General features: G+C 43.7%; 1 protein-coding gene across 1 annotated transcript in view; it reads left to right on the forward strand.

Annotated features, from left to right (window-relative positions):
* LOC146178115 (F-box/LRR-repeat protein 5-like) overlaps nucleotides 1-25,210 on the forward strand; it is a 36,650-nt gene extending 11,440 nt beyond the window's left edge. Inside the window, 6 exon segments of the mRNA XM_084577946.1 lie at nucleotides 6,272-6,413; nucleotides 7,584-7,781; nucleotides 10,083-10,342; nucleotides 12,036-12,118; nucleotides 16,241-16,723; nucleotides 21,575-25,210. Of these exon segments, the coding sequence (XP_084434072.1) occupies nucleotides 6,272-6,413; nucleotides 7,584-7,781; nucleotides 10,083-10,342; nucleotides 12,036-12,118; nucleotides 16,241-16,723; nucleotides 21,575-21,803 (1,395 nt within the window). The 3' untranslated portion in view covers nucleotides 21,804-25,210.
* Nucleotides 25,211-26,629: the final 1,419 nt, after the last annotated feature.

The following is a 26,629-nucleotide window of genomic DNA, read 5'->3' on the forward strand; positions in this document are numbered from 1 at the left end:
AGTTGTTCAATCGGCAGCTTTGAATAAGGCTGACTTTGGTGTTGGAGCACGGATCACACTGTTTGTCGACCTGTGTGGCAGAAATGATTTTGCTTTTTGTTTAGAACTGGTTATTTACATTTGAATTTATGCTTGTGCAAACGGTGTATTGGTGCTGAATTTTGAAAGTCTAGAAGGTAACCGTGGCAGGTCATGCTAGTGTTGGTTTTCTTCTTTTGCCATCACTCAAATGTGCAAGCCTTGAGTTTAGTCTCAGTTTTATTACTGAAGGCCATTAGTGAAATCTGCTTGCTAACATTACTTTGTTGTCCTTAAAGGTGAATAGTGCACCCATATTTTCGGTAATGCGTTTTCCGGTAGGGAGATATCTGTGAAGTAAAATGTGTGCAGCTTCAGGACATTGAATCTAATCTTTGACATCAGTGTGATGCAGTCTTCTACAGATTGGGTCCATTCCAGTAATTTCTTGTCACCAGTTACCCTTTGTTCACTTCTGTGTGCCAGGGAGCGGAGAGGGCATGGCAGTTTGTCGTAAAAGATGATGGGAAGACAAATGTCGATGACCATAATGGATGGTGGAAGCAGTGGTAACCGTCAGTTAGGCCTGTTTCAGTTCATGATTCACTCCACTTCAGCCTTCCAAGGATGTTTTTAAATGAAGTGTGAGAGGCGTCAGTATTTCTATTGAGTCGTGCCACTGACTGCAGTGAATGTTTGAAATGAAAGCCTTGCTTCACTAACTGTCACAAAATAAGGCCGTTTGTTGTTTCATAAGAAACTTTTAATTCTAGCTTGGTAAAGTTTTAAATAATTCTAAAAAAAAAAGTTAAAAAAAAGTAAATGAAAAGGTCTTTAGATTTGGAATAGGTGGTGTTCCTTGTGGCTGTAGCTTGGTGCATTCTAGGTTATTTAATATAAAAATTGACGCTAGGTAAGTGAAATGTAAAGCTAAGAGGAAGTGCCTGTCCCTGACGTGCTGTGGAAATACTGTTAATCCAGCCTGGCAAACTTCCCAGATGTAAAAGTTCTTAATAATTAAAAGTGTGAATAATATGGGACAAACACAGTGAAAACGACTGAATGAAGCGCCCGTCGTCAATGTGTTTTTCCCGTGTTATTCGCGCCTTTAAATATTAAGAATAGAATGTAACCAACTCACCCAGGAACAAGTTCTCTTAAACTTATAAATCAGATGCATCATGATCATGTCAGGTCGTAAAACACACACATACTGCTTGGCTTGCACCTGGTGAATGCTACTCAGACAAGTGAGAGGAGGAACTCTGTCGCATGGAAACGAGCATATAAACAGGTAACGTCATGTCAGGCGTTCACACAGGCATACATCATTGGTGACACATGGGGACAGAAAATGCAAGCTTCCTGCTTTGCAATATACTACAAAAGAGGTAATTATTTTAGGCTTGTTTTAAACTGTCTGCACTTGTTTATATGCTTTTAGGTACACTTCATAGTGATATTCAAAAACATGTCATGCAAGAAATGGGATAGCGGTTGTCTTTCTGGCTAGCAAATGGCAGCAGCATATGTAGTAGTTAAATCAGAGCTATGCAAACATATGTGATATTAGGGGAGGGGGGAAATGTGGTTTTCCAATGTGAAAAGGAGAGGAGGAGGCCTTGGCCTATGCAACTGGACAGGCATCTTTTGGTTTGTTTCTTTTTTTTGTATTAAGGGGGTAGCTAGTTCATAGCTACAAAGGAGACAAGATCCATAGCGGTTTTTGAAACCCTTGATTTCGAAAACCCTATTTTCAAGGCCTCTTAGGCCTGTGACTTTATGGAAATACAGTCGGGCCCCGTTAATACGGACGACCCGAATTATGGACAATTTTTCTGAAAATGAAACTTTTTCAATGTATTTGTGCCTCGTTAATATGGAAACTCACTGTCTGGACAATGGACAGAAAATGAATGCACAGAACCCACTCGGGCCCATGTATTTTTGTCTCGTTAATATGGACAGCTCTTGAAAAAAGCAGGGGAGTTCGAACGCATGTTAAAAAAGGGTGCGCCGCCCGGGTACCTATGTGACAGCCGATAAGGCCGGATGTCTGAACGAGTTTTGTTGGATTGAAAAGAATCAAAGCAGGCGTGTCGTTTTTTAATTTATTTTTGGGGGTGAGGGGGAGCGCAAGAGTGGAGAGGAATGTACATAGCAAACCGAGGGTCAGCTAAGTAAGAAAGACCCCGAAAGGAGGGAACCGGGAGATTTCTGAGTGCAGCGGAAGCGCCACAACGAGGGGCCGCAGTTGGGAAAACAGCAACATGAGGTTGCAATAAATTCTGCTGAACCTGAACAGAGAGGTCGGTAAAAGCATAAGAAAAAAATAAGAAGAAAGACAAGCGCCTAAAGTGGCGGCGGGAACTGAAGTTTCTCTTTCCCAGATCACAATGGGTGTTCCATAAAGCCGTTAACGCTTTTCGGTCAGAGTTAAGACACACTCACGAGGTAGAGCGACAAAAGAAAGGCGACTAGCACTCAACCGAGACTGGTTGTCCCGTCCTGGATGCCCTTCCTTCTCATGTTCCTGGTTTTCGTCACTGTTGCGCTGCCGAACTGCCAAATTTTGCACCCCAGGCGGTCCATATGTCAGCTTCGCTTTGAGTCAACGATGTGGCCTTGACAAGGTCTGAGCTCTTCTTAGTCTGCTAGCCGTCGTTCTAAGCTGTACTTCAGCTTGCAGTGTTTGTTTCATAGGAACACTACAAACGGTGCCAGAAGGGGCTGTTTGATAGCCTTTTGCATAGCAACCTGCCAGATGGACTCCCTCGCTTCCTTACAGAAATGCATAAGGCTACGATGACAAGGATAATGCACTCAAAATTGCCGATGTTCTGTCAAATTTTTAGTCCAGTGCACACCGTTATGTACAAAAGCAGTAATTAATTACGAATCTTTTTTCCTCAATAAAATTCTTTTCGCTTTTATTCATGACTCGTTATTACGGACGACTCGCTTTATGGACAGTTTTGGTCGCAAGCCAAAGTGTAAAGTCCTTGAATTTTGCCTTCAGTGACATTTTGCGACTTGTGGTACAAGCATTCCGCGAAGTGTTCTGTTCAGACTCTGCTTAGAACTGTTGTCACTCTGCCATCTATGCAGCAGTGTTTGCACCAGGTATTCTTGTAATGCAAAAAAAGAAAGTAAACACAATCACCACGTTGATGTGGGCCAGCGATGCGCGTCCTTCAATGATGTGCGGTCCACTGGGGTAGAGCATACTTACTCCTTGCCGCCAGGTTATATGTGCTCTGTGTTGAAACAATAGCAGAAAGGGCATTCAAAGGTGCTACTATTACTGATCAGAAAAGGGTTAACCCTTTAACCACCAAGTTAACTCCCAAAAAACGTACCAAAATTGCCAAATTTTTTTTCTTAGTAATTTTTTTAATGTAGGTAATTCTTGTCTTAATATATATTATATCAACAGTTTTTGGTTTGAATAAGCCAAAATAAAAAAAAAATTAAAAGGTGTGTTTGAGGGCAGCATTTCCTCAGCACATGCCGCAGTTATTTGTCACAACATACTGAAATTCCAAGTGTTCATTTGAGGAAATACACTGTAACACATTGAAAGGTGCATAGGTGTTGTTTCATCTTAGCATGAACAAGGCTTCCTGATCAGCAGTCAAACTTTTTGTGATAGATTAGGGAGCACAGGGTTGCACAAAGCCCGACTTGGCAGTCCTTGCCCCACGCCGTCTGGAACAGTATCCAGCTGGAAAATGAAGTCAAATCACTGTTGGGTTGTAATTCAAGGGAATCAACAACACTGCTTTCAGGAGTTCTCCAAGAACCACATTTTTTTTTTCTTTAAATATCGCTATCATTGACATTCTTCTTTTGTAGCGCCCATTATAAGATGCGTGTTGCCAGGCTTAAAATGTGTGCGAAGGGCACGAAATGTAGTTTTTCATAGAAAACTACCGCATGCTAGGGGTTCAAATTGCAATTGTTTTTGGCTGCGGAATGACGGCAGCATTGAGCCGAACAAGCTTTAGTCGTCCTAGGCGACGTTAGTACAGTCGAACCCGGATAATTCGAATTTTGGTTATATCAAACTTACGGAATATCCTCTTAAAACTATAGGAAAGCTGCATTGTATATCGAACTCAATTTCATCAGTCGTGCGATATATCTAACTCTGCACCATGCATTGGACGGTGGTGCGCCTTCCTCAAAGACGATCGCATCACCCTCGGCCGTTTGCCGCGTGACTTTTTCAGGCCACGCACGGAAGGAATAAGAGGGCACAGTTCAGCGACGGCTGCTCTAGGGCAGCGCCGTGCCCTCTCCCTAAAGGCACGCGCCGCGGGCCAGCACGTGACGTTCGCAAACCATGGGTATTAAGGAATGAGAGGGAACCAATGCAACCATGGGAGAGGGGAAAAACTCAATAGAGCAGATGCTAGGGCTGTTGCTTATGGCCTCTTACAAATACCAAATTGCAACTATAGATGCCTAACTGTATCAGTACCGAACAGACCGAAGATTTTTCGAATTCACCGCACTGCGCGCTTCACTGCAATGCCAAACTGCGTGAGTAGAACGGTGAAGCGTTTTCAAAATTGGATGGTGCCTTTTTGTGAAGAGGGCTTTCCCGACTTTGTGCGCGAGGTGAAGCATAAAAACGTCATTATTACTTCGGTTTCATCACCTATCAGACAAATTTACTTTGACACAAACAGATTTTAAGTTTTTTCAGACCCATTTGATAATTCTAGCTTTCAGTTCATTCGGATCTTTTTTCTGGTTCCTTGAAGGAGTTTACTGTGTTCAGAAGCAAAATGATGGCTCCACTCGTTTTCATGCAGGTCCTTCCTTCGTTTACAAAAAAGTGAATTGTGGAATAAACAACTAACAGTGTTTGCGTTTGCTATTTTCCTTCTTTTTTCTTTTTTACCGATCAGATGTTCAATATTCAGACATTTTTTTCTCATAATCACCCCATTCTAATCGTATTCGAAAACTTCAATATTTAGACACCTCTATACATCATTTAAAAAGCAAAGTATCAGAAATTAATCAGTTTATAAGCTGCCATTATTTCTCTGTTTTGTGATGTTTCCAACACTGGTACTGTTGTACCAGAAAAGTCATCTTCCTATACCAAAAAGCCCATTTTTAAAGATTGAGTGGTCATCTTAACCACCTGGTGTATTGCGATATTGAACAAGGACTGTTAAAAGTGACTAAAATATTCAGTTGGGAATTGCTAGTGTGTTTCAGGGCAAAGTATTTTCTATTTTATTTTATAAAGATCAGCAAAGTTATTGTTAAAGGTGGTATTTTCTGTCTAAACAGCTAAATACAACGCTGTTCTAAGTCTCTGAAATTGCTGGGTAAGAGCCTTAAAAGCCCTTGGAAACCGTTGAAAGTTTTCCTTTTAAACTGTTACGAATCATGGGAAAGCTGCACACTTTTTGCAGAAACTTCGTAGTTGAGGAAAAATTTGTTCTGGGTAGGAGTCTGGGACCACTGCCTCTCTGAAGCAGTCGCTTCACCAAGTGGGCTAACCAGATGGCCAGCAAATAAGATGGTCAGTTTAGAGCAAAGTGATCAACAATTTGGTGGGGAACGGTGTCCGAATAATGTTTTGGGGAGTCCCCCAAGGTGGAGTAAAATTTGTAGTAATGCTGTAATTGAATAAACTACCATTCCACTTTGAGTTGTCTATCAGTGCGCTTTCGGCCCCGCCGTGGTTGTGGCGCCTCCGTGGCTGTGCTGTGGGTAGGGCACTCAACTGCCCAAGGATGTGGGATCGAATCTTGGCCGCTGCGGCCTCTTTTCAACGGAGGGGAAAAGCAAGGCACTCGTGTGCTGTGCAATGTCAGTGCACATTAAAGAACCCCAGCTGGTAGAAATTTCCGGAGCCTTCTACTATGGCATCTCTCATAGTCTGAGTTGCTTTGGGACGTAAAACCGCACAAACCAAATCAATGCAGTGTTTTTTCACTTTATTATCTCATTTGCTGGCCATCTTAGTTAGCTCGGTTGTTAGATTACTGGCTCGGAAAGGTCGTGGTCTCAGATCAGGACGAATTTTTCTTAAGCTATGAAGTTTATGTGAAAGCTTTGTAGCTTGGCTTTGTAACCTTATGGCTGAGCGTTAATGAGTAACTACTCCCCTATTACAAATTCTGCTCCATGTGTGGGGATTTCCTTGAACTATTCAAGTACTTTTTGTATTTTTGTAATGTTCGTTGCTTTCTAAACATTCTGAAGTGCTTCCTTGGTGTTTTTCTAGGTGTTTCAGCCCATGCTGATCCAGTATTTTGGATACGAGGAGCTCAAGTTGCTGAAGGAGAAGGTGATCCAGGAGCACACCAGATGGCAGGAGCAGTGTGCCCAGGAGAAATGCTGTGTGGAGCTTGAAAATATTGACCAGAGTGAGTTGGCGATAAGTCATGTGTGCTATACTTGTTGATGTTCCTCTTTTATTCATTGATACGATGTGAGCAGTGTGGAGGAGGGAACAAAGGCAGGTCAGTGATATTCTTGTGGGAATCAAGAGAAAATGGCAATGGGTTGGACATTTGATGCAGTGATTTGATAAATTGACAGTGCTTCAGGGTAATGAAGTCTAGAGCATGACTAATCAGTGGATGGCTAAGCGGAGGTTGGGAAATTAGGTTTTCAGGATAAGTGATGACGATGTTCTTGTAGTCCAAGTGCTTTCTTTGCTGAAATCAGTGTGAGGCAAGTACATTTATGGAAAAAAGTAGTACTAGGTGCATGCGATTAGTACTTTCCTAAACAGGATAATATATGAATACTGTATCTTTGCTTTCAAATTGAATAGCGAGATAATTGGATTGAATACAGATAGAGCATTTTTGTGACTATTCACTACAGGCATGCGAGAGTGCAGCTTTCACATTGCCCCACCTCTGAAGGCGTGTACAGTAAAACCTCGTTTGTGCGTTTGTTTTCCTTTTTCAAAAATTACGGTGAAAAAACATATTACCCTGGAAAACGTATGGTCCAAGTTGCCCGATTTTGAAAAATATAATCGTAGAATGGAGGTACAAAGTCATTTACAGTTGACACTTTCACTGCATAAAACTGTAGATTAGCATTCCTTGGGGTGAACTATGATACTTCATTTTTTCTTTTATTTCTCGCAGAGTTCAGTCTGTGTTTACTTTGTCCTAAGCATAGAAGTGATTTAATAACAAATTTAATAACAGTTGCTTGGTGGAAAACAGCAAAGCAGACTGGGATGCTCATATTGGAGTGTCTAGACTTCTTGAATTGTAAGATTATGTGCGAGGCTGGTTTTCAGTGACCGGACGTCATTGCCATGTAGTTGGCTCCCAGGGGCTCAGGTCATCTATGAAACTACTCTAGCAGGCCAGAGAGGGGAACTTAACAGAAACAAAAGTGAGTGGTCATCTTCCCTTAGGCCAGAAATTTTCCATGAAAAATCTGCATTTGCTCCTCATTTCCCCAGTGAGGAATGGTACAAAAAAAAAAAAAAAACATGTTGTGAGTAGGGGTTGCGTTAGCTGAAAGTGGAGGAACTAGTAATGGGCGTGATTCTTTTGTGCCGTTTGCAGAGGCAGACAGTGATGAAGATGATGTGGCTGAACTGCTCCCTTCGTGGGCTGACCTTCCCCAAGAGATCTTGCTTGACATCTTCTCGCGCCTCAACGCACGTGACCTCTCCATCAGTGGTGGTGTTTGCAAGAGTTGGTACAGCGTCTCTCGGGAACCAGCCCTATGGAAAGACCTTATGCCTGTCCACTGGGCTCTTGGTAAGTGTGACGGCCATACACATGATTGCTTAACTGGAGAAGCCCTGAATCAACCATGTTGGGGTTTCCTTCGGCAGCTTTTCCTCAGTTTCCTGTGGCCACTGGCACTGTCAACAACCCATTCTTTGACAGCTCACCAAGATGCCCATATAACATTACAACATGTTTACGTTTACCGTATTTACTCGCATAATGATCGCACTTTTTTTTTTAAAATACTGACGCAAATTTCGGGGTGCGATCATTACGCAGGGTAAATTTTCTACAAAAAATTTTTGAGCACCGAAAACGCAAACAAGTTGCAGGTCAGACGTCTTAGAACATATATCTCGATTACTACCAAAAATAAAAGCTGAGTAAGGCTTACCTTCGCAATAAACACGCACATTAAGCATCACATGGAGTGCACAATGCCCATTTATTTTTTTTCGTCAGTACTCTAATCAAAGTCTGAATCCTCGCCATCCTCGCTTTCACTGCTGCACGACTCATCGGAAACGGCAGTGTCGTCGCTGGGAGCATCTTCACAATCCCACAGGAAGTCATCTTCCATTCCATCCAAAGCGTTAGATATGCCTGTCTTCTTAAAACTCTTAGCCACTACCTCGTCGGGGATACTGCTCCACGCTTCTGTGATCCACGAGCACAGCATCTCCACGGATGGCCTTCTAATCTTTCCGCTCGGCGTCAAATCATGCTGGCCCATCGCCATCCACTCAGCATAAAGTCGTCGAACGTTGTCCTTGAACGGTTTGTTCAAAGACACGTCGAGAGGCTGCAGCAGCGAAGTCAGGCCGCCAGGAATGACTGCAATGTCCGTGCGCAGCTCTTTCAGCTTGGCACGCACGCTGTCCACAAGGTGACCCCTAAAACTGTCCAAAACCAGAAGCGAGGGAAGCAGAAATGCTCCTGGTCTTCTTCCCCAAACAGTCTTGATCCAGTCGACCATCAGGTCTGCAGTCATCCACCCTTTCATCTGTGCACGTATATGGATGCCACGGGGAAAGTTTCCCTTCGGAATAGTCTTCCGTTTGAAGATCACGTATGGTGGCAGCTTCCGCCCGTCGGCCGTCACAGCCAGCATGACTGTGCATCGCTGTTTTTCTGCGCCAGACGTCTTCACGAGGACGCTCCGAGCACCCTTCTCGTTCACAGTTGTATTCCGGGGCATGTTGAACGTCAGTGGAGTTTGATCGGCGTTTCCAATTTGCGACATGAGGTAACCGCATTTTTCGCGAAGCCTAGTGACGAAGTGATGGAAGTCTATCACTTTGCTTTCATACGTGGCTGGGAGCCGCTGGCACAACGACGTCCGCCGCCTCAGGGAAAGTCCATTCCGTCGCATAAAGCGAGTCGTCCAACCGGAGCTAGCGCGGAAATCCTTTGCGGCGATTCCCAGCTTCCTGGCAGTTGTGCGCGCCTGCGTCTGTATCATTTCTAATGACACTGCACAACCATCCTTGCGCAGGTCCCTCACGTATTCTAGGACTGCCTCCTCAACACGAGGGAACTTGCCCGTTTTGGGTCCACGGAAAGCCCGCCGTGTCTTGTTCGTAGCCATCAGCTTCTCGCGCTGCTTCTTCCAATAGCGTATCCTCATTTCGTCCACGCCGAAATGCCTACCAGCAGCGCGGTTGCCATGCTCCAGTGCATAGTCGACAGCCTTGAGCTTGAACGCGGTGGTGTAGCTGGCATACCGCCCCATGGTGAAATGGCTTAAACTCGCACAAAAACACAAAGCACGCTACGACGCTGCCGAATTGCAAAATGGCGAATGCCGCAAAGCATGGAATCATGGGAACTCCAACGTTACTAGATTAGGTTGGGAACTCGTCGGAATGCATTCGCTGCGGGATGATTGTAGATCAACCACCAGGTGGCTCCATGTTCGGGGTGCGATCATTACGCGAGGAATTTAAAAAATGGAATTTTGACCTCAAAATTCAGGGGTTCGATCATTACGCGAGTGCGATCATTACGCGAGTAAATATGGTACCTCCTGCTATTGGAGGGTGGGGAACTTGACAGAGTGCCAAGACGTTGCACCCTTTCTAGGAGTTGTTTCTGTGGGATCAGGTGACTCTCATGTTGGCTTGCTGGCTTTCTTTGATGCTTTGCCCCTTTGCATCCTGGCACTGCAGGAAAGCAACTGGCAACTGTGGTTGGTGAGCACTGGGAAATTGTTTTAACCGGGAATGTATCAATGAGGTTCTACTGTACATATGGCAGGGTTGTAGTAGCATTTTTTTACATGAAAAGAGTTAAGCAGAGTTGTTCTCAGTACAAACTCCCCTGCTGCAGGAATATGGGATCAAGTGCCTCTGTGGCCTGACCCGTATTACGAGGGCAAGCAAGTCAAGGGGCACGCTGATGAGGATGCCGATTTCGACGAATCTGGTGGCAGCTCCTCGGATGAGGATTCGACATCGAGCTCGGCTGCGGATACCTTCAAGCGAGAGGCTGCGGTGCTGCACTGCTTGGTCAAATACTTCTTGCCCGTTGTCGGCAAAGGTGTGCGAAAGATTGTCCTCGCCACTTCCCACGCACTCAACAGCCGTCTGGTGAGAGGCATTTGATTGCGCGTGGGAATATTAAGTATGAACATTGAAACTTAAGAAACATTCTATTAGAGGAAAATTGGTCTGGTAAAACGCTCTAGATTTGTACACGACAGGTAATGGTGTAGAGGGGCAAGCACATATACAAAGTCTCCTTGTTAGCGGCTGTCCTGCACAAGGTGAATACTAGTTGCTTATGTTTTGAGAAAGAAGGAATATTTGTCAACAATTTCCTGTACACTATTGCTTATCCCCGATAAGTTGGCTAGAATTGTTGAAAGCCTTTTTACACTCGATGGCATTGCTAATCTTACTGTGCTGATCCAACTTGTGCAGCCTCACCATTGTGTATTTTCTTCGGGTTCATCTCTGTATTTATTAAGACATGCTACAAAGTAACACCTCACGGATGGCTTTTGTGGGCTTGTATTTTTATCTACTGTGCCTTTTCGTCTACAAGCCACGAGTGTACGCCGCACGCCCACTCCATAGAAAAAAATCGTAACCCACGCTGCTGTGTAAGGCACACACCTGCTCATTTGGTAAGCGCCATAACAGCAAACTTAAGATTCCTCTGTTTCATGAGAATAATAATAATAATAATAATAATAATAATAATAGTAATAATAATAATAATAATAATAATAATAACAATAATTGGTTCACAGGAAAGGAAAGGTGCAGTATCTGTCACACTTGTTCTGTGGACACCTGAACTGCGCCTTGAGGGAAGGGAGGAAGGAAGGAGTGAAAATGGAAAGAGAGAAAGAGAGCTCTGTGCTTTATTCTTTTCTTTTTTTTTTTTTTTTAAGAAGCCTGTGTTGTGAACTTTACCAACTGGAGCACACTTGACGCTTTCCACCTGTTCTGGATCATTTTTTCGTTCATGTTGGACCACCCATGGAGAAGGAAGAACTCGGGAGAGACCATTTTATGAGTTCGAAAATATAGAAATTAAAGAGGAAAGCATCAGCCTCTTTAGACAATATATGGCATGTACTGTTGGCCAAGGCCAGGTCTTAACTGTCACATACGGCCAGAATAAGAGGAAAGGGGACTCTTTGAAGAGCCCTTGGCTCATGAAGGCTGGCTGCATGTCAAGGTACTCTCAAGGTGATTTTTTTTTTTTTTTACCTCTGTGGAACTACCTCCTTGCTGCCCGGTTGTTATTCTTCAGTGTGTATTCAACAACGCATGATGTGGGCTACATCTTGTTCAGCACGAACAATGAACAATCTACGAAGTTGAAAACTTTCAAGAAAATATGGTCTAACAGTGAAATGTATTAAAAATAACTCGATGTCTTTTTTTTTTGTTTTGCCCATTTTACAAATAGATTTTCTTTTTTTAACCTTGTTAACAGTATATATCTGCAGATGACACATGTGCACGCAACATTTTTCATCATACACACTGCTGTGAAGGACACTGTGACAAAAAATTTTGTAAAATGCCACAACTTATACACCAGGAAATATGGTACGTGTATATTATTGTGAAGTGAAAATTAGGTCTTACATAGTCGTGAACTATAGTCAGCTTTTAGAACATGTGGCTTGCAAAATGTGTGGTTGAAAAAGATAGGCTAGGTGGGAGAGCAATTTCCGTTCGGAAGTGCTGTTGGTGTACATGGAGTTTGGCTGTTTTGAGCATCGTCTTCTCCTTGCACCTAACCTAAGCTGGTTCTTTCTTGCAGCTCAGGTCCATCCTCAAGCTCTGTCCCATGGTCCGCCACCTGGACCTGTCGTACACTGATGTTGGGGACACCTCCTTTAAAGGGTAAGCAGGGCTGTTCGTGCCATGTGGCCCATATTAGACCTGTTGCTAACTCAACTTGAACTCATCTGCCCCTTGCTATCCCTGAATCTCATTAGGATCCACTCCATCCCCAATGCGATCATTGGCTTTGTGCTCTCCACATGAAAAGTTCTGCCAATGCCTACCATTTCTTCTAGATTTTGGTTGGCATGTCATTACCTTGCGTTTGTTCTCTGACGCACTCTTTCCCTCTCCTCCATAAGTTAACTGCAACTTGGACAATATGCGTAACTCACAGAATGGCTAAAAGACAGCATGAATGAATTTGCAGGTTGATTAAATCTGCCTTAGCTGCATTAAAATAATGATACAATATTTCGCAATCAGAAAAACTTGTTTTCGGGTGACAAACCGGCGCACGTTAGGAAGCTGAGCTATGTTGGAGGGCTACTACTTCAGCTCTTCTCAAGTTTTGCATTTTATTCATTAATCTTTTACAGTCAATTCTGTTTATATCGAACCCGGATATATCGAATTATTGCTTATATCAAACTCTCAGGATATCCCCTTGAAAATCTCATGCAAAAGTACAACAGTGTTGTTTACATTTATTGAGATACTGTTCATTTGATATATCGAACTGTGCGCTGTGCCTCTGGAAGAGATGCTTCTCCTACCATCTCTGATGTTTCAAGCGGAGCAGCAGTGGCGTGTTTGCCACTTTATTATTATTATTATATTATTACTACCACGTGACTCGCTGTTCGCTTGAAAAGGAGGCAACACTGCTCGCTTGGCAGTTTCCCCGCTATGAATGAAGCAAGTCGGCCAGAACTGTCATCGTTGTCAGACCCACCTTATAGCCAACAAGCTGAGTCGGATCACTCAGCCAACGCTGCCGGACATGCTAATGATTTGGCTGGAGATAGGGAACATAAACATGCCAAGCTAGCGGCAGAGACCGACGAAGAATGGGAATATCAACTGGCTCAGCAGTATTCGCAGCCATAAAACCAAGCAGTGAATAAACATTGCTAAACAATGCATACATGCAGTCGTGTATATGAGCCTTATCGGCTTAGCAACACAGCATAATCAAGCTTAACACAGCTTTTGCTTGCATAAACGGACTTAGCCAAGGAGCCATTTTTCTTTTTTATCAACACTGCTGTCATACAAGAGAGTCTGTGTGCGGTTCACTGCTAGCTGAGCTGAAGTGGTGTGATTTTTCAGCACTTGGAGCAAGTTGATGCAGGAGTATAGTGCTGAGCAAAATGTGTCCCTGGAAGCTCATTTGTAAAGCATCTTTTGTAGTATTTCTTGCAAGAAACTGACTCTCTTAGTTGCTGTTCCTCTTTCTCAATGTACAGTGAAACCTCGTTATAACGAACAGTTAAAAAATCGGAAAATAGTTCGCTCTATCCATAATTCGTAATATAACATTTCGTAGAAAATCCATGCAAGAGCAGCAAAATTCAATCAGAGAAGGCACAGCAACTTGAAGGGTGCCTTCTTGGGTCACGTCCGTTTATTTACGCGCAAAGAACTGCTTAATCGCGGCCTGCTTTTTTGTGTTGATCGCGTTCCATATCACGCCCTGTTCCATAGTTTGCAAACACTCAACAAGGGCAAACCCACTGCTCTCAATAGCACTGTAGTGGCGGCGCAGTAAATCCAATGCAGCAAGCGCTTCTTGTGAAGTCGGAATGTTCTCATCGTTTACACGGTCAGCCTGAGCTTCGTCTGCGGCATGTTCAGAAACTTCCACAGCGATTTTGGCGTCCGTCAGTACAGCCGTGGTCGCCGCAATGTCGTCGCCGCCTACAAAGTCCTCTACAGTCATTGTTGCGGGCATGTCACCTCATCGAGCTCGCGGAGCTCTGCTTCTGCTTCGTCCCCATCGTCACTTGATGCGCGGGCCTCTGCTGGAACAAAAGCTGCGTGCCGAAAGCAGTTGGCAATCGTTTCGCCTTTCACGCTGTCCAATGCCGCTTTAATGCTCCCAGCAAGTTGATCTTCAAGTCCTGCTTCATAAGAAGCTTCATGAGAAGAGTGTCAATCAGTCTCCTCTTGTAAACTGCCTTTATCTTGAGCTTGGTCTTTAACGTCAGTTCTGCTCTTTTTTTCACGTTCACCACCATCACAGCACTACACACACCCGCGCACCACACTAGACACGACGACCGACGCAGCCTCCGCCGAACGCTACGACAGCCATGCCGCCGCTAACACTAAAACCAAAAAACCCGAATGGCGCAAAAACCAAAAGAGCAAGTTGTTTCCTTCGTCCATGCAAAAAAAGGCAAAAAACAACATTCGATCGTGCCGCTGCCGCCGCTGCTGAAGTGGCGCTGTCGGCGATTGTGAGATGCAAACGATTTCTTCTGGCCTCCGAGATCACCTCCGTGCGCACAAACAGGCGCGCGGGGGTAATCTCGGAGGCCATAGATTTATTCGGCTGTCAACTCCCAATGCCGTCGTGGCATCTGTGGCGCTGTCAGCGCCTGCGAGGTAATCCTGAACTTTTGCTGCGCCGCATAACACACATGTAGTGCAACGAAGCCTGCCTCCTGCTATTAAAGTGAGGTAGTGCTTGGCGTCGCGAAGTTCGTAATATCCGTTTTATACCGAACCGCGTTCGCTATGGGATGTTAAAAATACATGTGTTTGACAAAAATATTTCGGAAGAGTTCGCTATATTCAATAATTCGTTATATGCGTGTTCGTTATATCGAGGTTTGACTGTAATAGCACTAGAGTTCCTAGAATTGAGCTACAAAACGGAGTAGTGCAGGAGAACCCAAATGCTAAATTTTCTTTTGAGAAGTCTCAAGTGGTCACATAGTTTTTCTGTAATTGTTCACACTGCTTTGTCTTCTTTTAATGACTATGCTGTCTGTGCAGAATGCTTGTTAATTTTGCGTTAAATGCGTTCTGAGGACAAAATGTTGGCCTCTTTTGATGCATAAATGTGCTCTAATTGAAACTAATTAATTGCACATCAGACAGACCTTTTAGAGGCAAGATATTCAGCTATTGCCTCCTCCACAGTCCGGTTTCACTAGCAGACTGTGCTGCTGTTAAGAGATTTCTTTTGAATTGGATTTTTAAAGCTAGCCATGAGCTTTGAAACAGTGATTCTGAAGTCGCTTTCATTGTGTCACAAGGTTAAATCGGGTAGCGAAAGAAAAGAAATGTTCCAATTTAGTGCGACAGCACTAAGGGCACAGTTTTCAGTTCTACGGTATTGGTGGCACTGGGGTAGAAAAATGGAGGAGTGCGAGGGAAAGAGAGGAGGCAAGCTTAATGGTACTGAGGCACTGATCTGGCCCGATGCCAAGTCTATCTGTGGCATCATCTGTGGGCAGCATAGAAGACTAGTCTGTGATCAGCAAGCATATATTGAGAAATTTAATAAATGTAGAAAAAGTCAGGCACTCGTTATGAGGCATATATAAAGGGAGTCAGCAGCCACTGACACAAGGAAGGTGTAGGGGATTTTGTTTCCCCTTTTTTTGCGTTAATTAATTAGAAAATAAAATTTAATCTTGGAGATAAATGATTAGAAGCGGAAGAAAAAAATTACCACACGCCACTTGCTGAATGCGAACCTTGTGCTCTACCCAACCGAGATACGGCAGCTTCTCTTCAATCTTTTGCTTTCTTAGGCCTTTGTGTTGTGTGTATCCTACACTTGAGAGTGTTTTCTTCTACTTTCTGTTCATTTGTCTTCAAGGTTACAGTTTTATTTAGCATTCATCAGCACCAAAATAAAAAATCCCCAATGCCTTCCTTGCTGTCAGTGGCTGTGGGCTCCCTTTATAAAGTAGTGCATGTGCAGACTGCCAGTCCTTGGATTCACATCATCCTCATACACAGTGGAGTGCAAGATTCTGCAGCAAAACCAAGGAAGTGAGAAAGGCGTGCTTCCATGCTGCAGTAGCAAACGCAGAACAAACAGGGTCCTGTAAACTGCTTTCGCAGAATATCTTGTATACCCAGGTGGGGTAAGTGTCTAATCGTACTTTACTCACCGTAGAAATAAAAAGCAAAGTAATCCGTTCTTACTGAGAACGAAAATTAGCTGGCACTTTTAACTGACCTGCCCTTCATACAGTTGCCTCTCTGCTTTCTCTCCTGCAGGCTTGAAGAATCCGGTGCCTGCTCTCAGCTTGAACAAGTTGACTTATCCGGCTGCTCGCTGCTCACCGACGTGGGCCTCTGCCGAATAGCCCGATGCCTGCTCCAGCGGAGAGGGGCAGAAAATGGCGGCAATTTTATGCCGGGCATTGACCCCTATGACCAGCACAGCAACAATTCCACTTCGTCAAACCTGTCTTGGAACTCCCTGGACGCCTGGGACGAGCTGGCAGCCGGCACTAGCCAATCTGTTCCCTTTGTTATGCATACGATGGGCCGTTTCTGCGACGGTTGCCCTTTCAGAAATCGCTGCAGTGGCGTGGTTTGTGTAAGAGCCGAGCATGATCTCTCGGGATCTGATGTGCCGGCACCCAGTTCGTCGAACAGCAGTATTACAGCGCAGGAGAACCCAGGCAATAAAGTGACTGGCGGATTGAGGCACCTGAATCTTTCCGGGTGCTTCAACATCACAGACAGTGGGCTTCTGTGAGTATTAGCTTCTTTGCTCGCTGTGTCGATTGAATACTACTCTGTTCTCTCAGTAGGCGTCGCAGTGCTTTTGGTGAGGCATTGCCACCTATTGAAAGTAGCTTTTGCCATTGTTTCCGTGGGGCTGCTATCTTAGAACAAGCAATGTAGCAGTTGATGTCGACTTGCTACGTTAGCTTTGTGATTTTTCTTCTTTTCACTCATAATCAATGGCACAAATTTTGTTTTCACCCATCTTTATAGTGGAGTTTACTGCTGGTGCCATATTTATTTACCAGGCATAAAATAACGAAGCAGGAATCATATAGTAGTAGTAATAGCACTAAACTTTCTTTTATATTTGTTTATAGTTTTGCGGATAACAGTTTTGGTGAGGCATTGCCACCTATTGAAAGTAGCTGTTGCCATTGTTTCCGTGGGGCTGCTATCTTAGAACGAGTAATGTAGCAGTTGATGTCGACTTGCTACGTTAGCTTTGTGATTTTTCTTCTTTTCACTCATAATCAATGGCACAAATTTTGTTTTCACCCATCTTTATAGTGGAGTTTACTGCTGGTGCCATATTTATTTACCAGGTATAAAATAATGAAGCAGGAATCATATAACACTAAACTTTCTATTATATTTGTTTATAGTTTTCCGGATAACAGTTGTGAGGGGTGAAAATCAAGTTGGTTACTGCCTAAGGCTTACGTGGAAAAAGGAGTTTCTTGAATGATGTAAGAAAGCTTTTAGATTGGTTACCTCCTTAAAACAGGGATGTCAATGGTACTATTTGCAGAGTGCAACAGCTGCACTTTATAGGGGGCTGAAGCATAATGCAAAGAGGCATTAGTAACGCGATGGCGCCGCTCTACAAAAAGGGCCACATTGGTACTTGTGATTTTAAATCGGTTTTTCAACATTCCTTACAGTGTGCGCTAAACAAAGCACTTTACGAATTCTCGAAAAATAGTCGTCGCATAGCTTTCATTTCAGATGTATGCACAACGACATTCCAGGTGTTCGTTAACAATATTGGTGTGATGCAAACGGGCTTCGGCAGTGTTCTAGGGCTATTCGATTATTCGAACTTCTTCCTGGGGGCCGATTTAACAAGGTTTAGCTGTTATCGATAAGAAAAGTGCTGCGCAGCCGCCTGTGCTGTCATCTTTTTCTCTTAGGACATCTGCTGTGTTGTCATTATTTGGTTTGTACCATCGCTGTCCCTCCCCCCCTCCTCAAATGTCCACTTCCCGAAATTTTCTGGCGAGCTTACAGCCAGTTATAGACTTTAATGTGCCTCGCTTGACTACACACACTGGACACAGGGCGGCTCTCAATGGCTTGCAGCGCATTATTTATGCACCGGTTCTTTCCGAGAGGCAACAGTCGCTTCAGTGGATAAAGGTCACGTTAACTTGTATTGCAAGTGCAAGCAAGGTCCTTTGAGAATGTTGCAATGTTTCACTGTCAGTTTAGATGAACTAGAAGTGTGTAATTTGTGACCGTTTAGTAAAAGGTTCGAATAGTGAATGTCATGTGAAAACTGTTCGAGATATTCAATATTCGCACACAGCAGAAAAATCAAGGACCACCTGTCTGAGTAGAAGTGGATTGGTGCTTGTGGCATTTGGTGCTGAGTACAAAAATTACAGCTTGAATCTTGACCCCACTGTCTGATTATCAATGGGCTGAGGGCATAAATGCCAGCATATTAAAATGTTATTTTTCATTAAGGAACCCCAGAGTTGATTCAGAGCGATTTCTTTTGGTATGCGTCAAAGTCTGTAGTGCAGTTTCATTGCATGAAAACAAATCGATTTTTTAGGTATTTGGTAAATGTGAATTGCTACCAAGGTTTACTATTGAGTTCCATATTTACTGGAATAATGCAGTGCTGTCTATTCCCTCAGTTGCCTAAACACATGGCTAGTGCGGTTAACTCTAATCATTTGTTGCTAGTTCCGTGTTTTCATTTTTGAGACTTTGAAGGTTTATTAATACTTGTTAGCCATCTTGAGGAGCACTTCTCACTGAATAATAAATATATAGTAATACCGTATACACTTGCATAATGAATACTGTTCCTTTTTTGTTTGTTTGCTTGTTTGTTTTCAAGTAAGATTGACATCACTTTGGGAGGAGGGTTTATTACTCAGTAAAAAAGCTTAATTTTTAATTTTTTTTTTTTTTTGTCGCAGGAATCGAAATATTACGTACCTTAGTCATATGTTCATCCATCTATTCATCCATCAATCAGTGATCAGCGAAATGATGCTGACATCCATGATCATGGTGTCGATTTTAAGCCTTGTTAGCTTCAAAAGGTCATTTTGTGGCAGTCGACAGCACCCACCCTAATCCAGGCACAATAAAGCGAACATTCTGAACACCAGAGTCCGTATTCCGAGTTTGCATCGTTTTCAGAAGTGTGGTTTTCTCCCTGACCTCAACTCATCTGGCCATCTGCCTAGATCGGGCTACATGTTTCAACACATGCAGATTTTTTGTTTTGCAGGTCATCAAAAATTGTTGTTTGTATATGAGCAAGGTTAAAACTGAACTTTTTTTTGTTCTTCGTGTAATGGCCTGGTATATGTTAGAAAAATACATGATTTTTAAAAATGGCTGTATGTCATTCAGTTCTTGGTTTTAATCCCGGAATACCCTAAATATTCATTTCAGGTATTCGAAGAAAACTGCTTTTTACTGCAGTTCTCTCGGAACCAGGAAAACACTATTTGTATAGGCTGACAGGAATAGAAACAGGAAGTTAGGGTAAATGTGTTCGTCACATTTTCTATGTTGAGGAACATTGCCACTGTGAAGTTTTCTTTTACAGATGAGTGATCTGAGATGCTGATACATATGGGCTGATTAGTTAGGCATGACTACTTCCACACTTTCAACCACAGAACTCGACATCAAGGGAGTTTATTATTTATGTGCTTGTATTTTAGCCACAGTCTTTCGTATCTGAGGTCTGTTTCACATGCTGCGGCTGCAGTGAAAATTTTCAGTGCAGTCGGTGACGCCGCTGTGTTATTTCGCACAGTGCTTTCATATGCAGCGAACCTGCGTGCGAATTCGGTGAGAAAGGTACCCCCAGGGTTGTTTGATGCTTTGTAGAAAAAGTGTAGGAAGAGCGCGTTTGATTTATATACTCGGGGTATGTTGCTGGGCGAGTTGGTTATTCATTGTCATAGAAAGAGCGCTATAGCAGACGACAGACCAGGAAGAGGAGGACACACACACATGCGCTCACTAACAACTTCATTTTGGAAAACCGCTGATCCGCGCCTTATATACATACACAAAGACTTAAAGTGCGCATGAGCATGGTTATCAGAGCTCAAGCATCCAAGGAAGGGCATCTGATATTGAGCAGAAATTAACGCGTTGACATGGAACGTGTGGGGTGGGACAGATGCAAAGAGCAGAACTGGGGCGCACGTGAAGCCCAGATAAAACGATAAATGAAGGGAGCCAACAAATAACATGGCTAAAAGCGAAAATGAAAGCATGAGATCAATAACAAAAACAACAACAGCGCGGGCATAAGCTCAGTTTAAAAGGCAAGGCTGTGAAAGTCAGCGAAGGTAAAGGTGCTAAAATAGGAAAAAGGAGGGAAAACATGAACAGCACCTAAAAATTCGCTAAATGAAAACAGACAAAACCAAAAAGGCAAGTAAAAGGACACTGAAAAAAAACAAAACAAACCCATACGCACACTGAAAAACAGGACGGGCTAAAGAAACAACCACAGATGCATGAAACCTTATGGCAACAAAACGATGGGGATAAGACAGAATTGCTCGAATAACAATTACGACAGGCGAACGCGGAACTAGCCAAAGTAGGCGAAGACTAAAAGAATGCACAAAACAGATCCAGGCGGAAAGGAATGAAAATTCTTTCTCTAACAACGCAAGTGAAGGAGTGCTAACGCACTCATGTTTTTGCTCGTTGATAGCGGCTGCTTCAATGATTTCGCGGGTAAGTTCATTGTTGCTCTTCGCCAAAATTTCTGTTTCCTTGAACATCGGGGAGAGGCGCTGGCAGGGACTGCAGTCTCGACAGTGGACCGCCAAATTGCCAGACTTTTTTTCTTCTGCATTATTTTGATGCTCTAATAGCCTTTTATTTAGGCAACGGCCCGTCTGACCGATATACTTCCTACCGCAGGGTAGCGGGATCGAATGCACGACGCCTGATGAGCAAGTGAGAAAAGGATCTCGATGCCTGGTTGTGCATTCTGGGACTTTTTCACCAGATTCACCCGACTCATATACTCAGATGTATTTTTAGATTCCAAGAAATAATTCATACGTATTTATGAAAACAGGCAGTCTTTCAACATACAAAAAGCGCGTTGCTGCCCCGAATGAAACCACTCAGACGTGAAAATAGGAGTGTCTCATGGGAGCGCGCACCCTCCTTCGATACTGGGACTGGGCGTGTCAGCCCGTTGCACGTCACATGACGTCGCGACGCTCCTCGGCTCCTCATTGGTCAGTCACAGAACGACTGCGCCGACTGCAACTGAATTCCAACCTGTTAGAAACTCTCACTCTGCGGCTAGACCGACGAGAATCGCAGTGTCGCAGGGCAAAAATCGCATCATGTGAATTCGGGCCTAACATGGTAGAATGAAATTAGTGGTGATGGACTGTGTTGAAAGGGAAGAGGGCACATTGTCTGGATCAGTAACGGCACTTGGCACATACTGTGCACTGTGGTTTGTGATGACTGACATGGTATCCTGCACTGGGTTACGAAGTTGAAAATGCAGCACAAATTTTTTATTTCTGACCTCTTCAGTAAAAGTTCTGTTCAGTTTGACGTTGCGAACCTCTGTTACCTCAGGTTTCTGTCCAACTGGGACCTTCTATGCCACCTCGAGTACCTCGACGTCTCCGGCTGCTTCCAGCTTACAGGCGACGGTCTGAGGGAGCTCATGTTGGGGACGCCCCGTCTGCAGCCCACGAATCTTTTCTACTGCGACTACGTTGACAACGGCCCATTCCAGGACTCGGCCAACGGCTGCCAGAACCTGCAGTGCTTCTCACGAGCGTGCTGCCAGTCTGGGGAATAGGGGGCTGTATGTCGCGGAGTGGAGAGCTTGCCGCGAAAAACAATCTTCTCTCGTAGCCAAAGCTTATTTTATTATGTGATGGGGGCGAGTGCAAGGGGCTAGCTTGTGGATCCGGTGCCGCTGTAATAAGATGCAGGCAGTTTTGAACCACGGACAGGGCACGTCAAATGTTTGCTGCCGAATAAAATATCCTGGGGGAGCAGTTTTTTTTTTTTTTTTTTTGTTATTTGAAGAGATATTGAAATGGGGGTTTCTGGTTTGTAACTGTAAAGGAGTTGGTGTGAGCAGCAAAAGGATGAGAAGGTAGAGGGGCTTGCTGACAGTCAAAGCCCTCATTCCATTAATGTCGAGCTTTTCTCACCGAGTTTTAACAGCTTGTGTACAGTATCTTTTCTTAGGGTGGCATAGACGTTGAATGTCAAGTATGAAGAAAAAGCTAAGGATGTTGTGAGCACCGCTTGTTTTAGCATTGGTTCCGCTTCTGGTGACGTGTAACCTGGAAACATTTTGTCGCCTGTGTAGTTTATTCTGCTGAATCATTGCTAATGTGCAAGTCAAATTGGCATAAGCAAAACTAGTCTAAATGGGTGCGTATATGTATGTTTGCAGTTTAGACAGAATATACAGTCTTGTGGGAAGAGGTCATGGGTATCGGTGATAATGTATGGCCTGATCGAAGTTCATTACTTACACTATTCTTCTTTCCTTGCTTCCATCCCACCTGGGAACATGTTTCTGCCTTGAAATCCTTGGTAGGCTGCCTCTGCAGCCACACATTGCCAGGTGTGTTGTAGTGTCTTTGCAGTTTAACAAAAGCAAGCAGGGAGAGTTTGAATGGAAGCTTAGCTTAGTGTGCACTGTATGAAGCATCAGGCACCTTAATGCAGTAGTAACTCTGGAACTGCTTTTTGGCACGTTGCCAAGGTTCCTAAATTTAATTCAGGCTTCGATGTTTTGGTAGGTGGACTGCCTCTGAGTATCCTTTCATCATGCAAGGAGAGATGTTGGCAGCTAGTTTCAGTTTTGTGCCATAGTCATTTTGGCTGATTTTATTGAAAGCCTGTCTTACCTGGAGGCTTTCACCTAACACAGCCTAAAAGAGTGAGCTAATTTGCATTTACCTTGTAGCACATAGTGTGCTGCTTGCTCGTGCAGCCTTATTTGGCTGAAACTGGGAAGTATTCTCTTTATTAGGGAAAGGTAGTACTGATCGTATGTCTTGATCGTGTGCATATCTTTCCAATTGCGGAGTAGATTCATGACAATAGGTCTCATTACTGTGAAAACTTTTTTTTTTTGTGTTGTTGTAGAAGTGGTTTTTACTGCTGTAAAGAAGATGTTTCGTATTATATAGCTGATGTGTACAGTTTTAAGAGTCATGAGTGAGTTTTGGCAGTCAGATGTTTGGGCATCTTTAGCGAATGGCATTAACTGTGAAGGGCAGAGTTTTCAGTCTTTTGTAAAATGAATTAGGTTTTGTGGGCCCAGCCTGCTTTAGGCAATGCTTTTTACCTTGTCTTTTTTTTTGTGTGTTTAGCTCAGAGGCAACAGAAACAGTGCCCGTAAATCTGACACTGCACTTGTGGTGCATAACTGTAACAATTTTCTGCTTCTCAAATGATATGTGGACGTGTCCAATTTGTCATCTGCTTCTGATAGCCAGTGACACTTTGTAGAGTTGGGCATGGAACTGTTTCAGTCAAGGCCAGCGTGTGTTGTCATTCTTGACTTAGTGGCCTGCAGAATTTTTATATGTGCAGCATTATGTACCCTCTCCATGTCCACTCCAACACTTGTCGAAATGTCCTAGTCTTTTATATTGTTGTTCCATGGAAAATGCCTGGAGCCAGACATTTCTGAGCTTGCCACTCCTTTTCTTCATCTTAAAGTTATTGTCGCTGTACATAGTGTACATAGAGGAGTTCTAACTTGTTATTCGTGCTTTCTCATCTGCCTTTGTGCAGAATGCATTTCTTGTCATGTTTTGGTTCTGCATAGTGCTGGCCTTATAATGTACATTTTAATGCAGCTGACCTCTTCCCCCTTTATATCTGTGACAAGAAGAACTCAATTGCCTCTACACAACTGAAATCAGTTTCCTGTGGTGCCTCCTAAGCGCAGACTCTATGGACGCGTCCAAAGCATCTGCACCACATGCCAGAGGAACTCTATGCATGTGCGCAGCAAGAGCCGTGAGCTGTGTGCGCTGGAAGCAGAATGCCAGCACACACCAATCGAAGGATGAGGCTTCCATGATATCCGGGACGATTCATCAAGCTGATTGCATTTGCTGGCGCAGCTGTTTTATTCTCTGCGAGAAATTGTCTGATCGCATATGTCAGAGAATGAGGCTGACATAGGGGTCCATGAAGCCACCGCTTTTTCCTACTGCATTTCCACTGTCTACTTTTTATGCAGTCATTCCTAGCCGTAGTCTATGTGGGGTGTGCTGTCAGAGTATGCAGAAACGGTAACTTCCCATTTGTGCAAGCACAGGTAGTCTTATGGCATTATCTAGCACATCTGGTGATGCAGTGACGATACCTGGCTGTGTAGAGTGCAGAATTTCCCACACTGTATATTGCTGGAGGAGCAACAGCGAGACACTAAAACACCAAGCACCATGTGTGTATTGAAGTACTGGTCCGGTCAAAATATTGCAGAGCACGCTTTAAATGGCGTTTAAAATTTTCTTACGCGTCCCGTAGAGAAGATACGATGGTCACTTGGATTCATATGCGAGCGCAACAGTGGCATGTGCTAACATATGCATGAAATACTTCCTAATATGTGCCAGGTGTCTCATGGCAAAAGTTTTTATCATCAAGGCGTGCTCCGTATGATTATGGGCGTGATTATACCTTCACATGCCTATCAAATTGAAGGCTTCGAAGTTATAACTACAACAGGTGTAGTGAGTGGGCAGGAGGGATAGTGCTCTTTCCTGTCAGCCAATGCCCCTAGCTGACCAAGCAAGCCAGCAATGAAGATGCTGATGACACTAAGTGGTTCCACTCGTGCAGCCTTTTTTTGTGACCTCGGGCACTCTTTTGCACATGCATTATTGTTTTACTATTGAAAAATAAGGGTAGAAATTTGAACCTTGATTTTCTTTTGGCTGGCATAATGTTTCGAGTTTGCTTTGGGAATGAGAAGATTGTTTCATTTTTCCTTCACACTTGCTTGGTATACTATACCTCGTATATACAATGTGCATGCAGGCTGCACTTGTTGCAGTTTACAGAAGGCAATGCACATTCCGAGGGATGAGAAGTAGGCATAACACATGAATCTTGAGTCATAATGAGATGGTTTTGAATCGGCATATTTTTAGTTTATTTGTGAAAGTTGTGGCAAGTTGGCTAACTTTTGTTTGGTATCCACTATAAGAGCTGAAATATCTAATGCCTCATAGCTATCAGCTTTATGTGAGCTAGTGGTGTTATGCAGTCCTTATATTTGCCTTTTCAGTTTACACATTGCATACAAAGCCTATAACATATTAGCTGCTATCCTGGTGTTGAGGATTTACTTTTTCATCTTCACTTGCCTAATGCTTTCTTCAATTTCTTAAATGCCATTTTATGCTTAGGGTATGTCACAGTTGTGGCTCGTTATATGTACAGCTTAAGGGCTATGGGTTCATCTCTCTGAAAGGTTTGTGATTCCATGAAAGCTTTGGCTTGGTCTCTGGTTGCACTTGAGCTGAAGTTTCCGGTACGTTTTGCAGCAGGTTTGCTTTAATGTACTATCGGGGACAAAAGTCTGTGGGCCATGCAAACTGCAACTAAGGTGCATCACTTTCGTGTCAGCCAGAAGACTTGGACCATAAGATTATAATTTGTTTACATTGCGCTCCTAGTCCAAGTGAGGCGTGTGGTCCAGAGACTTTTGTCCCCGAGAGTACCTCTTGGCTTGTCAGCAGAGAAGGACATGATATTCCTTTGCTTCCCCTATTAGGAGCACACTGGTGCATGTGCATTGTTGGTATTAGCTTGGTTGTTTAGCTGTTTGACTTCAGAGCTCTATGTTGTAATAATTCCACTGTTTCTGTGTTCCATGTTTGCCACCCTGTATCTTTCAGCCTGTGGAGACCCAGCTAGTGAGAGCTTTTTGATGGGCGTCCCACTTTTCTGCTGATTGTATTAATAAGGTCTCGAGCTAAATATTTATCTCCTGCGGTGGCTTCTTTCTACTTCTCTGGACTTTTGTCCATTTCTTCTGCTTAAGAAAGGCACTCACCTTTTTAAGGCAGCACAGAAGGTTTAACTTGCTCTCTCGTGTAGCTTTAACTGACAATGCTTTGATATTAGTCTCGGAGCAACTAAAAGAAATGGCTGTGTTAGAACCTGCACCTACTCTGAGTTATGTTGTCATCATCATCATCATCAGCCTGATTATACCCACTGCAGGGCGAAGGCCTCTCCCATATTTCTCCACTTAACCCGGTTCTGTGCTAGCTGCATCCACTTGACTCCTGCGAACTTCTTAATCTCATCCGCCCACCTAACTTTCTGCCGCCCCCTGCTGCGCTTTCCTTCCCTTGGAATCCAGTTTGTTACCCTCAGCGACCATCGGTTATCCTCTCTTCGCACTACATGTCCTGCCCATGTCCATTTCTTCTTCTTAATTTCCACTAGAATGTCGGTAACTTGAGTTATTTCTCTGACCCACTCTGCACGCTTTCTATCTCTTAATGTTATGTTATGTTATGTTGTGCTACGCAGCATAAGGAAGCCTGTGTTGCCATCTGTTATTCAGGAGGGCGGACATACCTACGTACAGTGTTGTTGCAGGATGTGATTTTGTGGTTATGTTGTTTGCTT

Source organism: Amblyomma maculatum, chromosome 9 (assembly GCF_055883805.1).
Source record: "Amblyomma maculatum isolate TAMU_Amacu chromosome 9, ASM5588380v1, whole genome shotgun sequence".
Lineage (NCBI taxonomy): Eukaryota > Metazoa > Arthropoda > Arachnida > Ixodida > Ixodidae > Amblyomma > Amblyomma maculatum.